The sequence below is a fragment of the Galeopterus variegatus genome, unplaced genomic scaffold (genome assembly GCF_000696425.1).
Source record: "Galeopterus variegatus unplaced genomic scaffold, G_variegatus-3.0.2 Scaffold3981, whole genome shotgun sequence".
Classification (NCBI taxonomy): Eukaryota; Metazoa; Chordata; class Mammalia; order Dermoptera; family Cynocephalidae; genus Galeopterus; species Galeopterus variegatus.
This window is the reverse complement of record NW_007730092.1, coordinates 46,704-62,996: the sequence shown is the minus strand read 5'-3', so window position 1 is coordinate 62,996 and position 16,293 is coordinate 46,704. Positions and strand designations below refer to the sequence as shown.

General features: G+C 39.5%; 1 protein-coding gene across 1 annotated transcript in view; it reads right to left on the bottom strand.

Annotated features, from left to right (window-relative positions):
• Positions 1 to 1,658: 1,658 nt before the first annotated feature.
• Positions 1,659 to 16,293, bottom strand: part of LOC103602029 (membrane transport protein XK-like) — a 26,491-nt gene continuing 11,856 nt past the window's right edge. Inside the window, 3 exon segments of the mRNA XM_008586428.1 lie at positions 1,659 to 1,744; positions 2,878 to 3,140; positions 16,063 to 16,293. Coding sequence (XP_008584650.1) covers positions 1,659 to 1,744; positions 2,878 to 3,140; positions 16,063 to 16,293 — 580 coding nt within the window.

Here is a 16,293-nt window from a genome sequence, read left to right as displayed (position 1 = left end):
TGCTTCTCCTGTCAAGAGTATAGACATTTCTACTGGTCGGGTCTGCACTTAGATGGTGTGGGAGATACTGTTAGCTGCCTACTCAATATTGATTCCTCCCACTGTCTTTTAAGAAAACAGGGCTTTGTTCTGGGTGGCAACAGGCCAAACCCCAGGCAGGTCATGAGTAATCTGATCCAATGTTCCCAAACTTTGCTGGTAATAAAATCACCTAAAATTCTTGTTTAAAAAATAATAGAGAAACAAAAATATATACCCCGGGCTTCCATCCTAGACCCAGCAAATCACAATTTCCTGAGATGTGTCTTGCTGATAGGTATATTGAGCAAGCCCCCTGATAACTCTAGTTGTCATCAGGGAAGTATGAGGAATACTGGTCTAAGCCATTGCTGGCTATCACTCCTGTGCCTGGCTTTCCTAATATCCCCTGCAACTAGGTGACCATGTGATCAGTTCTGGTCAATGAAACCTAAAGTCTATTTGGGAGATTTCTGGGAAATAATCAACCACATTGTATATCGAAAAAATAAAAATTTAAAGGAAAAAATAAACTATACTTAGCAATAAAAGGAGAAAGAGATCCATCCTTCCCTCTTCAGTGCTTCATTTTGTCTTCAATGCAGCTATGATGATTGGAGCTGAAGTAACAACATGAGTAAAAGGCCAGTGGCCTTTGCCACTGTTGAGCAGCTTAAATAATGCCACCAACCTCCAATTTCTTGTTAAACGAGCAAAATAAACCCTGGGTTGTCTAATCCTATGGTCAGGTGTTTGTCCCTTGGACCAAATGCTTTCCTGAGCATGTAACAGATACTAGCAACATTTGCCTCTGTGACACACCCTCACCCATGCTCCATTTGTAGGGGCTTTGCCCCTTCTGGGTGAGGGATTCCTTCTTCAGATATGTCAAGGCAGTCATTGGGGTTAGTCAAGACCCACATAAATGGCAGCCATCTGTCTTTTCAAGAGGACCATGTCTACTTCCCTTTTCTCTATCTATTTGATTTATCACTTCACTCTCAGAAGACTTATATTTTTTTCCAAGTTCTTGAGGGACATGTCATAGATATTACTTGTGATGCTGACAATTTATGGGGTAGGTTTTATTTTCCTGAAGAGAATTCTGTCTGAAAAACTATAACAAGGGTTAGCAAACTTGCTCTGTAAGGAGCTAGACAGTAAATATTTTAGGCTTTTGTGCCACATGGTCTCTGCTACAATTTCTCAACTCTGTCTTTGCAGCCCCAAATAGCCACGGACAATACATAAATGAAAAAGCATGGCTGTGTCCAATAAAAAAAAATGTTATGAAACAGGCAGTGGCTGGATTAGGCCCTTGGGCTGCAGTTTGCCAACCCCTCACCTATAAGACAGTCTTCACTATCAAAAACTTGAGGAGAAAAATTGGACCTGCCTGGTATCACCACATCTAGTTTTTTGCTGTGTCCCTGCCACTTGGAAAAACAATAAACTGGGAAAAGGGTATAGCGGCATGCAGGGGACCCATCTTGGTCAAAACCCATTCCAGGCATAAGTCCTTAAAGAACACTGATGTTGCTGTATTTATTGAGCAACTACTGTCTACCAGGGGTTGTGGGAGGCATTTACATAAAAACGTTAATACATCAAGGTTCAAGACCTCTGCTTAAGATTCTCACTCATATCTTAAGAATCATGGTCACGTAACCTGGATATGCAAGTATCCTGTCACCCTGCCCTGAATTACGACATTTTACCATCCAGTCTAAAATACAGGCAGAAGGAGAACAAAATTGAGGTGAGTGAAATAAATAAAAGTGTTTTATTTCCAATTTAAGTGTTTTGTTAAATATGTATTTTTTTCAACTTGAGGCTTGTAAATCATTTTGCATATCTGTAGTAAAACTTACCAGAATGTCTGGTTTTATCCATAATATTGCTATTTGGGAGGGGTTATTTCCCCTTTCTATCTGAAGGCTTTTCACTTATGTCCAATGAAAATAGAAGTTTTTGAGGCAACTTTACTTAACCAAAACAGGCTCTTAATTTGATGATGTGAGAACAGCCCAAAGGTTAGAAAATTGTGTTCACTTCATAGCTGATACACCTATTAGAACAAACTTTAAGATGGCAGGAAAGCGGCCTTCATTCCATCTGTCGCCACGAAGCATTTACAACCACCTGTCTCAGCCAATCTATAACTATCACTGAAAGACAGAAGTGAAATTCCAAGAGGACCAGCCTCTGGCAGCTCTATGTTCAGCCTCTGGGAAACTGTGTAGTTTTTAAATGGCCACAATGTTACTTTTGGTCCCACATACTCTTCCATAACTCTGCCATTCCTCAACAAGAGCCAGAGATTACACCCATCCCCTTCCCTGGAACCTCAGCAGGACTTTGTGACAGTTTCAACAGAGAAGGGAGCAGAAGTTATGTCCCATGATTCCCAACGCTGGATCACAATAGGTGATATGGCTTCACCCTGGCCTTCTCTCACTCTTAGGACACTTGCCTTTTGAAGCAGCCACTATGCTGACAGCAGGGACAAGTTTGCCCACACAGAGAGGTCAAATGGAGAATATCTGAGACCCCCAACAACAGCCAGCATCAAGACATCTGAATGAATGGGCCTTCAGTGGATTCTACCCCCATCTTTGAGTCACCCTAACTGATCCACAATGCAGCACAGGTGAGATGTCCCTTTTGAGCGCCACCCAAAATATGGATTCATAGCAAAATAAATATTATTATTTTAACTCACAAAATTTTGAGCTTAGTGACTGGAACATAGACTTAGGAGTGAATTCACATATCAATAACTTTCACTTGAAACAAAATAAACTGTATATTTTGCTTCCCATTTTGATCCATGTAGGCAGAAATCAAAAATATACATACTTATTCCAACACTGACGTCCTGCTCCAAGACGCTTATCTACAGCTGCACGGTCAGTTGCGGGGCTGAGCCCAGGAAAGCCTGGATCACTGATGCCCGGCTGAACGCAGATCGGTGGGTGAACAGCTTGCCTTCTGCCTGGCCCACCTCCTTCTCAATCACCTCTGAGAGGCCGTTTTTGGGTATCTGCCGCCTCTTGGTGATGCTGACATAAGGCTCTTCACTCTGGCCTGACTGGAAGTACATGCAGAATAATTCAAAACACCTGGAAATAAATCAGAAAGTCATAATAATTAGAGACAGATAGGATTTTGCCTTTCTCAGTCACTCTGCTTAGACTTAGCCTGATTCTCAAAGCCTTGTCATGGCTACTCTTGACTGTTTGTCAAGCCCACTCGTGACTGTTGTCACTCCTCTAAATCATCCATTACAAGGACTACTTCTGAGCATGGAGTCCTCTTGAGACCCTCCAGCAGGCCAATAGAAATTGAGTGAGAAACAAATAGAGAGCTGACACCGAAGGCCATTGAGATGAGGAAACCTACTAGAGAATGGAAAGTGTTTCAGGCTCAGAGCCACAGAGAAATGTTCAGTATTCCTTCATGACACATATTAGCTGACACCACCTCCCCCACGTCGTTTGCCTCAATTACAAAGCAGATATAATACAGATTATGCCACATTGCTGTGAAAGATGATGATAATACAGTATACCTATGTGTGCCACATCCAACAGATATCCCCAAACCACACCAGTTAAAGCAGAAGCTATAGGTGGAAGATTCCCCAATACAGGGCAGCTTGCCATATAGCATTTCACTGGGAGACTACAACATGTATTACCTGACTTTCTGTTCGCATAAGCCTTTAAAGGGCAAGGTTAATGTCAATCACACCTAGAGACCTGCCAAGTATGTCTTATTTATGGAAGTCCAAGCCTGCCCTAGAGACTAAGCCTTAACCTCTCCAAACTGAGATTAGCTGGGGCCGGCCCGGAGGTGCACTGGAGAGTGCACCGCTTGGGAGCGCAGCGGCGCTCCGCCGAGGGTTTGGATCTCATGTGGAGACCGGTTCCCGCTCACTGGCTGAGCACAGTGTGGGTGCAACACCGAGGGTTGCAATCCCGTTGCCGGTCCCTGGTATGGGCGCGACACCGAGGGTTGCGATCCCGTTACCGGTCAGTAAAAAAGACAAAAAGGAAAAAAAGAATAGCTGGCTTTTAAAATTGAGATGTCGCCTCTAGGTAATAATATGGGTGCTGAAGTGGGAAAGACTACTGAGGTCTGCAATTTATCTTGAGTACACACACACAAATGAGTTGGTGTATGGACAGATAAATGGGAAGATGTTGAACAAGATGTTAATTGTAGAATTTAGGTGTGGTGGGTACTTGGATGTTCACTGTAGAATTGTTTCAAGTTTCTTCTCTGTGTTTGAAAATTTCCATAATAAAATGCTGGGAAAACGTGGTTTTTCCCTAGGAGTAAGAAAAATGTTAATGGCCTTAGGTTTAAAAATTGTTAAAGGACTTTTTCCCCATAAACATTCACTTTTATAATGACCTCACAATGCTGCCAGAAGATTTTATGGCTCCATCTTTTTTATGGAATGTTGTCAACTTTATACTCTGACCCCGAGACAACTATGGCAAGGAGAATACATCATATTTTGAAGTAACAAAATACAGCTTGACATAAGACAGGAAATTCGGGAAGCTTTCTGGTGAGTACAAAGTGGACACATTTTGTGATTATTACCATTTGGTCCTGGGATGAGGAGTATAGATTTGTCTGTGTGTGTGTGTGTGTGTGTGTGTGTGTGTATGTGCAAGAGAGAGAGAGAGAGAGAGAGAGAATACAGGACAGAGATAGACAGGTCTATCTACTATATTTTGTCCAGCTGGGTCAAGGACACTTTAATCACATAAAAACATATAAAACAGGTGCCAGCACGCAACCCAGCAGGTAGGCCTTGCCACTGCCACACAACTCCATCCTGAGCCTGGCCAATTGCGTGCTGATCAGACAGGCACTCAGCCAGAGAGGCCCAAGATCTGTGGAGACCACACGCCCTGCAGTGCCAGCACGGGACCCAGCAGGTAGGCCTCACTGCCACTGCCAGACTCCATCCCCAGCCTGGCCTAGTACACGTTATAGAGAGAGGCGACTTCCCAGAGAGGCCCAAGACCTGAGACGACCATGCACCCGAGGTACCAGTGGGCAACCGAGCAGACACTGAGGAAGCTGTGCCAAATTGGCAGCCCCAGCAGCATCCTAGCCAGACAATAGTGTCAAACAAGTGGACCGTGAAAGCCCCTGCCACAATGATGAAACAGCAAAGGAAAGATACCAGAAATATGAAAAATCAAGAAAGTACACTACCAAAGAGTAATAACTCTCAAGCTCTAGATCCTATAGAACAAGAAGCCCTTGAAATGTCTGACAAGTAATTTCAAGTGAGAATTCTAAGGAAACTAAATGAGATACAAGAAAACTCAAGTAGACAACATGATAAAAAGAGGAAAAGTATATAGGACCTGAAAGAAAAAATGTAAAGGAAGTCAATGCCCTGAAAAAGAATGTAGCAGAGCTTGCCGAGCTGAAGAATTCATTCAACAAAATAAAAAACACAACAGAGAATTTAACCAGCAGGCTTGCAGAAGCAGAAGACAGAACTTCTGACTTTGAAGATGGGCTGTTTGAAATAACACAGGCAGACAAAAATTTAAGAGATATCAGACAACCTTAAGTGCTCAAATATCCAAGTCATGGGTATTCCAGAAGGGGAGGAAAAAGGAGATTGCATTCAAAACATTTTCAATAAAATAGTGGAAGAAAACTTCCCAGGTATAGGAAAAGACACAGATCTCCAGATTCAGGAAACTCAAAGATCCCCAAATGTATTCAACCCAAAAAGGGCTTCTCTAAGACATGTTATAGTCAAATTTACAAAACTCAAAGACAAACAGAGAGGGCCGGCCCGGTGGCGCACTGGATAGTGCGCCGCTTGGGAAGCGCGACACGGAAAAAGACAAAAAAAAAAAAAAAGAAAAACAGAGAATTTGAAAAGCTGCAAGAGAGAAGTGTCAAATCACCTATAAGGGAGCCCCAATCAGACTAACATCAGACTTTTCATTACAAACCCTAAAAGCCAGAAAGAAATGGGATGATATATTCAAAATACTAAAAGACAGAGATTGACAGCCAAGAATACTCTACCCCACAAGGCTGTCCTTCCGAAATGAAGGGCAAATAGTATATTTCTCAGACCAACAAAAACTGCAGGACTTCACTACCACATGACCACCCTCAGAAGAAATTCTCAACGGAGTACTGGGTTTGGTACCTGAAAATAACTACCACTGCCATAAAAACTCAAGAAAAATGAAAACCTACTAGTAAAATAAAAATCCCAAGAATGAAGAGAAAAAAGAAAAAAGTATATCTACAACCCAAGCAACCAACAAATACAGAAGACAAACAATAAATCAGAAAGAAAGGAACAAAAGACACTTAAGACATAAACAAACAATCAATAAAATGCTAGGAGGAAACCAACACTTTTCAATAACAACTCTTAATGTAATAGGATTAAATTCCCCAATCAAAAGACATAGATGGGCTGACTGGATTAAAAACGATGACCCAACTATATGCTGCCTTCAAGAGACCCACCTCACCTATAAAGACTCACATAGACTAAGAGTGAAAGGATGGAAAAATATTTACCATGCAAACAGAAATGAAAAACCAGCTGGAGTAGCTATTCTTATATCCGATAAAGTAGACTTTCAACTAAAAACCAAAAAAAGAGATAATGCAGGTGACTACATAATGATAAAATGATTGATCCATCAAGAAGACATAACAATCATAAATTCATATGCACCCAAAGTTGGAGCAGCCAGATTAATAAAGTAAACTCTATTAGACCTAAAGAAGTAAATAGACACCAATACCATAATAGCAAGGGACCTGAAAAACTCACTGTCAATATTGGACAGATCATCTAGGCAAAGAATCAGCAGAGAAACACATGATCTAAAGAAAAATCTAGTCCAATCCGACTTGGCAGATATCTACACAACATTCCATCCAACAACTTCGGAATATTCATTCTTCTCATCAGCACATGGATCATTCTCCAGGATAGATCACATGTTAGGTCACAAATCAAGTCTCAACAAATTTAAAACATTGGAATTATCCCATGTAATTTTTCAGACCAAAATGGATTAAAATTAGCAATCAATAACAAATGAAATTCTGGAAATTATGCAAACACATGGAAAATACACAGCATTCTACTTCATGACATATGGTTCCAAGAGGAAATCAAACAGGAAATTAAAAAATTTACTGAAACTAATGAAAACAATGATACATCATACCAAAACCTGTGGGATAGTGCAAAAGCAGTACTAAGGGGAAAATTTATCCCATTAAATGCGTACTTCAGAAGATCGGAAAGACGGCAAGTGAAGAACCTAATACTTCACCTTAAAGAACCAGAAAAACAAGAACAATCCAAACCCAAAGTTAGCAGACAGAAAGAAATCATTAAGATCAGAGCAGAACTTAATGAAATTGAAATCCAAAAAAATGATACAAAAGATCAATGAATCAAAAAGTTGGTTTTTTGAAAAGATAAAGTTAACAAACCATTAGTATGGCTAACTAGAAAAAGAGAGAAGGCCCAAATATCAAAAACTCGACATGAAAAAGTTGATATTAAAACTGATACCTCTGAATACAAAGTATCATTAGAGACTACTGTGAAAAACTATATGCCAACAAATTTGAAAATCTGGAGGAAATGGAAAAATTTCTGGACACACACAAACTACCAATACTGAGCCAAGAAGATGGAGAAAATCTGAACAGACCAATAACAACAAAATAGATTGAAACTGTTATCAGAAGGCTCCCAACAAAGAAAAGCACAGGACCAGATGGATTAACAGCAGAATTCTACCAAACATTCAAAGAGGAATAGATATCAATTCTCTACAAACTATTATAAAAGATTGAAAGAGAGGCAATTCTCCCAAACTCATTCTATGAAGCAAACATCACCCTGATACCAAAACCAGGTAAAGGTACAACTAAAAAAGAAAACTACAGGCCAATATACTTCATGAATATAGATGCAAAAATTCTCAATAAAATATTACCTAACAGAATACAGCAACACATATGCAAAAGTATACACCACGGTCAAGCGGGATTCATCCCATGGATGCAAGGTTGATTCAACCTATGCAAATCAATAAATGTGATTCAACATATCAATAAAATCAAACACAAGGAACATATGGTCATCTCTATAGATGCTGAAAAAGCATTTGATAAAATTCAACATTCATTCATGATAAACACTCTTTATAAGTTAGGTATAGATGGAAAGTATCTCAACATAATTAAAACCATATATGATAAACCCAATGCCAATGTCATCCTGAATGGGGAAAAGCTGAAAGCTTTACCTTTAAGAACAGGAACTAGACAAGGATGCCCACTCTCGCCACTCCTATTTGACATAGTGTTGGAAGTACTAGCCAGGGCAATCAGAGAAGAGAAGGAAATAAAGGACATCCAGATTGGAAAAGATGTGTAGTCAAACTGTCTCTGTTTGCAGATGACATGAACAGCCAGTTCATGAACAGCCTAAAGCCCCTACCAAAAAGCTCTTGGAGTTGATAAATGATTTCAGCAGAGTAGCAGGATACAAAGTCAACACACAAAAATCAGTAGCATTTCTTTTTTTTTTTGTCTTTTTATCTGACCGGTAAGGGGATCGCAACCCCTTGGCTTGGTGTCGCCTGCACCTCACTCAGCCAGTAAGTGCACTGGACATCCCTATATAGGATCCGAACCCGCGGCAGGAGTGCCGCTGCGCATCCAAGTGCCGCACTCTCCCAAGTGCGCCATGGGGCTGGCCCATCAGTAGCATTCCTATTCTCCAATAGTGAACATGCAGAAAGAGAAATCAAGAAAGCTTGCCCATTTACAATAGCCACCAAAAAACTAAAATACATAGGGATAGACTTAATGAAGGATGTGAAAAACCTCTATAATGAGAACTACAAACCGCTGCTGAAAGAAATTAAAGAGGACACAAGAAGATGGAAAGATATCCCATGCTCATGGATTGGAAGAATCTACATTGTGAAAAGATCTATTACTACCCAAAGTGATATACAAATTCAGTGCAATTCCAATCAAAATTCCACTGACGTTTTTCCCAGAAATGGGAAAATCTATCCTAACATTTATATGGAATAACAAAAGACCACACATAGCCAAAGAAATTCTGAGCAACAAAATAAAGCTGGAGTCATAACACTACCTGACTTTAAACTATAATACAAAGGTATAATAACCAAAACAGCATGGTACTGGCATAAAAACAGACTCAATGATCAATGGAATAGAATAATGAATCCAGAAATGAACCAATGCACCTACAAATATCTGATCTTTGACAAAGGCACCAAGCCTATATACTGGGGAAGGGATTGCCTCTTCAGCAAATGGTGCTGGGATAACTGGATATCCACATGCAGGAGATTGAAACTAGACTCATACCTCTCACCATATACTAAAATCAACTCAAAATGGATTAAAGAATTAAATATACACCCTGAAACAATAAAACTTCTTAAAGAAAACATAGGAGAAACACTTCAGGAAGTAGGACTGGGCACAGACTTTATGAATGAGACCCCCAAAGCATGGGCAACCAAAGGAAAAATAAACAAATGGGATTATATCAAACTAAGAAGCCTCTGCACAGCAAAAGAAACAATTAGCAGAGGTAAAAGACAACCAACAGAATGGCAGAAAATATTTGCAAAATATACATCTGACAAAGGATTAATATCCAGAATATACAAGGAATTCAAACAACTTTACAGCAACAAAACAAGTAACCCAATTAAAAAATGGGCAAATGAGCTAAATAAGCGTTTCTCAAAGGAAGATACACGAATGGCCAACAGACACCTGAAAAACTGCTCAACATCACTCAGCATTCGGGAAATGCAAATCAAAACCACACTGAGATACCATCTCACCCCAGTTAGGATGGCTAACATCCAAAAGACTGTGAATGATAAATGCTGGCAAGGTTGCAGAGAAAAAGGAACTCTCATACATTGTTGGTGGGACTACTAAAAGGCATAGCCTCTATGGAAAATGGTATGGAGGTTCCTCAAACAATTGCTGCTAGATCTACCATATGACCCAGCTATCCCACTGCTGGGAATATACCCAGAGGAATGGAAACCATCAAGTCGAAGGTAGAATATACCCAGAGGAATGGAAACCATTAAGTCGAAGGTACACATGTTCTCCAATGTTCATTGCAGCACTATTTACAATAGCAAAGAGATGGAACCAGCCCAAATGTCCATCATCTGATGAGTGTATATGGAAAATGTGGTATATCTAGACAATGGAATCCTACTCTGCTATAAAAACGAATGAAATATTGCCATTTGCAACAACATGGATGTACCTAGAGAGAATTATATGAAGTGAAAAAAGTCAGGCACAGAAAGAGAAATATCACATGTTCTCACTTATTTCTGGGAGCTAAAAATAAAAAAAAAATAAATACACAATCTGTGGGGGGATAGGGAAGAAGATAACAACTACAATTCCTTGAATTTGATAGGACAAGTGAACAGAAAGGAGGTTGTTGGGAGGGAGGGGGGAGAGGGAGGAGGGAGGGAGATTTTTTTTTTTCTCTGAGGAAATCTCAGATTTACGACTGAGGACTGTATGAGGCCTAGCCCCTTCACACCGTTGAACCACTGACCACAAAAATGATAAGAAGATAAAATAAAATGACTATCGTCTTTATTCTCAAATATATGATTGACGAAGATGCACTTTACTGAAAGCCACAGGGAACGCAAAGAGAGCAGGATACTCCTGCCTCATTCAGAGGTGCTCAAATCTAAATGGGATAATGGGATGTATACATAATAAGGATAATAAATAATGAAAACAACAAATATTTATATAGAACTCTCAGTTTATAAAATATTTTCTCATATATTATCTTACTTAGAAAGAAACTATTGTTAAGAATTGGAATCACAACATTATTTGTAATAGCAAAATTCTGGAAATACTCTAAAGGTCCCCAAAATAAAAGAACCATTAAATGAACCATAATATATCCATTCAATGAAACATTATGCAGTCTTTAAAACTGACGGTACAGAAATACATTTATTGATATATAAATATTTTTACCGTATTTGATGAGAAAAAAGCAAATTACAATAGAATATATATAGAAAATTTCATTCTTTTATAAAAATAAAATCACATACATATAAAAATACAAACAAATTACACACACACATCCACGTAAACAGTGGAATGCTTGAATTGGCTCATACTGACTCGAAAGAGCTGACTGTTAAACAGGAAATTTTTGAGCCAGTTGTTTAACAACTGGTAGCTTGATCAGACATGATGGGAATACATGCATTACAGAATCTGCAAATCCTGAAAATCGGGGCTTGTTTTCCCCAACAGATACTTTGCAAGCACACCACGGTAAAAATATTATAAGAATATGCAACAGAACATTATTAATTGTTCTCTTATGCAGTCAAATTAGAGGTTTATTTTCTTCATTGTGCTTATCTGTTTTCTACTCTGTCATCTCAACAAATATGTTTTACGTGCAAAATAAAATTAAGCTTAGAGTTTTTAAAGACTAAAACAAACAAACAAAACACTAGCACATGCCAAGAGCTGAATGAATGAATTGATGGTTCAGAAGGAAAAACAATTCTCTTGACGCTGAGAAAGGGGCAATATAATGCAGGAAGCATTCACAAAATTGTAGATGAAATTGAACTTCAGTGTCGATCAATGGAAGTGAAAGAAGGTCCCAGAATGAACTAATGGCTCAGGTAGTCCTAAAGCCCAGGTATTGCCTCCCGCAATCCACTGTTTTTCCCAGGAAATACATTTGTCTTAGAACAGAATTCTACATGTAGTAAGTGTTTAATAAATTTGCGAAAGGCCCCGACACTTCCCACCACTCCAGGTTAAGAAAATTGATAAGAAACAAACGACTGTTCTAGGAATTCTGCAAGACTCATCCAATTAATCCAAATCTGTTTTTGTTTTTGTTTTCCTTGAGAGGTTGTCTAAATAAACCCACAAATTAGATACTTTCATCAAAATCATTCAAGGTAGTTTTTCAGTATCATAGAGACCAGGGGTCAGCAAACTTTTTCTGTAAAGTACTCATAAAGAGTAAATGTCTTAGGCTTTGCAGGCCGTGGTCTCTGTAGCAACTACTCAACTCTGCTTTTGTAGCGTGAAAGCAGCTGTAGACACATAAACCAAGGAGCATGGATGTGTTCCAATAAAACTTTATTTTAAAAAACAGGCATTGGGGGAATTTGCCCTGTGGGGCACAGTCTGCCAACCCCTGATGTAGATAATCAACATGTTAATCCATTTTTTTCACTTTCTTCCATTTCCAACCATCATATATACCATTTTTCAAGTATCACAGCAGGAGTTTATTCCTTAGCTGAAACCATGCATGTTGGTACCAGCACAAATAACTTGTTATACCAGAAGCCCTAATAACGATACTCTTTCCAAAGGAATAGTGACTATGATTTCCTATAAGCTACATTATCTTCATATGACACACACTCTCTGAGAGGCGACACAAGATCTAGACTGGTTAAATAGAAGACGCTGTTAGACGTTTGAAAAGCCACTTATTGTTACTGAGCCTCAATTCCTGGACTGTAAAAATAAGATAATGACAGTTAGCTCACAAGGTTTGAGAGTGGATGGGATTAAATACTGTATGTAAAAGCACTTTGTGAATGAAAAAAAAAATGGTCTTCAAATATTATTATTTTGAATTCTTTTGAAAGTATACTATAGAGAGACATACTGTGGTGCGTAATTCTGCAATGTTCTATAAAATTTTTGAAACTTCTTAGCCTTTATCTTATAAACCCAGATTTTTCATGAACCACTGCTTCCTCATTATACCAGTAATAAAAATGGCGGAAATTCACTGAACTTGTAATTCATTTCTTTTACTTTCCCCAATTAATTTATGAAAATTATTAACATAACTGTAAAAGAATGATAAAAAGTATGAACAGTTCTCTTTTTTTAAATTTTTTGGTAAGATGTTTTCCAGAATATTTATTTAATTCACAATAACATTTTCCTTAAAATTAAAAAATAAACTAAAGGCATTACCCAACGCTCATATAATTCAAACCCAGCCTCAAGTTGAAACGACTGTAACTACAGTTTTAAATATAAGACTGATATAAATACAATATGGTGCTCTCCCAAAGCCTCCCTAAAGAAAAGAAACAGCAGACCCAAATTAGTAGTATTTAACTCATAATCATCAGTGTGACTTATTGCAGTTTAACGGGGCCATCATCCTGCGTGAACTCAAAAACAGCATCCACCTAAAAAGAGCATGAGTGTGGCTAGTACCCACCCAAAGATAAATAGAGCTAACTGTCCAAAAACAATTTAGCACTAAATTTAACTGATAAAGGGGGGAGGGAACACCTTTGTTTGGGGAAATAATATTGATCTTTATGTAAGGCTGATGTCTTAGAGTTAAATAGAATCAAACAGTCAGCAGGAAGAAATTCCAGTAACATATTAAGTCATGCTAATACACAACAACAAATTGCTTTTCTTTTCATCTGGAATTAACAACCACATTTTGTGTATCTCAGCTCTAAGGTCATAGGTCCAAGTATCCTTGAAATAAATCAGCTGCATGAGAATGAGACGTCTTGAAACTGTGTATGGGGGTGTGGGGGGGGGAGGGTAATGGGAACTATCTGGACTTTCTATAAACCTAAAACTGCTATGACAATAAAAGTCTACTAAAAAAAAAGAATGAGAGACTCCGTGTTGACGGAAAGGGGTTGCTTATTGTTGTTTTTATTTTTTATTTTTTGTGCTGGTTTTCCTCAGAAACACAATGACCCATTCATAACTTTCTGGAAATAAGTCACTTTACAGTGTTGAAACTCAATATAACTGAGAAGTTCTCTCTTCAAAGCACCGAACTTTTTATTTTTTTATTAAAATTAAAATACTTTTATGGTAAAAACTGAAGAATATATAAAATTATATAATAAAGGAGAAAAGCATATACTTTTCTATATTTTTCAAAATTAAAATCACCCATAACCCCACCATCCAGAAATTACTACTTTTAACATCATAATGTATGCCTTAAGCTCTTGTTTATTCTTGTAATCCTTTTATTATATATAATATTATATCATTGGCTTTATCTCGTGTTACTCCTAGTGTTTAGAAACACTTTTAATGGCAGCAAGGATAGGGTATTATCATTTACTTGGATGGCAAGTGAGGCTGTATTCGTTTTTTTTATTTTGCCAAGATGACCAAGCTTTTTCTTAATTTAAGATGGAACTACTGATAGGATGCACTACCTGCTTCTCTGCTTTCTTTCACAGACCACAGGGTACATAATTAACCCAACTCAATTTTTAAGAAGCCTTGGGAATGTGGCCTGGGGCCTCATTTTCGTCATCTATAAAATGGGGACAATTGCATCTACCTCGTGGTGAGGATTCAATGAACTGAAGCATACACTATGTACCATACCACCAAGCACAAGAAGGTTTTGAGAAACGTCAGTTCCCCTTTCCCTGTCACTCATCTTAAACATGATGAGTTTGCTTTTCATAGAGGTTAAGAAATGACGAGTGCTTTGCCTAAAGTCAGATGACACTTATCCAGGGCTTACTCGGTTCCAAATGGCTCCAGGTTGCAGGGCTTTTTAAATTCCCCTCACTCCCTTTCCCTTTTACTTTTCCTGACTAGCTATCAGGACCTCAGTAACAACCTCTCACTCCTACCAGTGTACCTGTTTCTCTTTCTTTCTAGGATTCTGAGGCTTCTGGAGCCTGGGAAACTTGTTCACCAAGTTTGCTGTGACTGAGTGTAACGTATAAGTCAGTATTCTGAATGTCCACTGGGATGGTTCTTTAATATAAGATGCAAAAGTTTTATAATAGGGCTTTGTAAAATCTATCTTGCTATTCCACTTTGTCTGTGTGTGTGTGTGCGTGCGTGCGTGCGTGCGTGTGTTTGTGTGTGTGTGTGTGTGTGTGAAAAAAGAGGAGAGAGGGAAAGGGGTAGAGGCAGAGACGGTGAGAGGAGGGGAGGGGCCGAGGGAGAGAGATTGACTGATTTCCTGGTAGGAAAGGTTCCTGGCTAGCTGAATATTCTGGCAGCTGAGGTATGTCTCCAGCCTTTCTAGCTCTTCAAATTCCTCTGTCACCTATGTCTAAAGTTCAGGATTATAAATTTATTTCCAATCCAGATACACACCCTTTGTTTTGCTTTCCCTATAGAGATGAAAGATGAGAAAACAAAACACTGCAAACTTCCTTCAAGGTCCTTAGATAAGCCAGGCTGTTTCATTACCACATGTTTCTACTTGCTTTGTGCTAATAAAAAGTAATTTCCAGAAATGTCACTAACAGTTTTTCTTTGCTTCACACACTGCCAGTTTTTTCTCTTCATGGGTATCAGCTTTAATGACTATGTTTATAAATTAGGCACGGCGTGATGACATTTCTACAACCCCATATGTTTCCACACGACGCCACCAAGACAAAAGAATGGTGCGTGGATTTCTAGACTTCTAGATGAGAATTAAATAAATATTCGTAAAGCGCTTAGAACAGTGGCTGGTACACGGGAAGCTCCATGAGTTTGATAAAATTACCTGCACACGCTTTTGCTGTAACCGTGGCTTACAACACACTTCCCAGGGGTTTGTGACCACACAAGGCAGTCCTGCCAGAGCCCAACGGACCGCAGAGAAAGCCATGTATTTTATGAGGACGAACTACATGAAAATGCTATTTCTGTTGGTCAGATTCAGCTGATTGTTGGCAATTTCATATGATGGCACCTAACCGGAATGCAGCTTTATCACCATTATGCCAGCATTCTGTCTCATTCCTGTGACTGGAATGTGGAGCCGAGGGGCGGGGTGGGCTGTCCCTGCGCCCAGCCCTGAGTGCAGCCACCTGTCCCTCCCGGAAGGCCGCCCCCCTCCGCTCGGCAAGTGGAGGGCTGTGGCCAGGGGCTAGCTCTGGGTTCCCCACGCACCTGAAGAGGGGCCCGAACTGCAGCAGATGCAGCAGCAGCACGAGCGGACGGTCGCGGCTCAGGTCGCGGTGCACGAAGAGGAGCGTGAGCTGCACCAGCGCGCAGGGCAGCAGCGAGAAAAGCAGCGTCAGCGCCTGCCACATGCGGTCCCCTCCCGTGCGGTAGGTGCTGCTCAGGTAGAGCGCCGCCGTCATCTCGGCCACAAACAGGAACACGGACGGCAGCACGGAG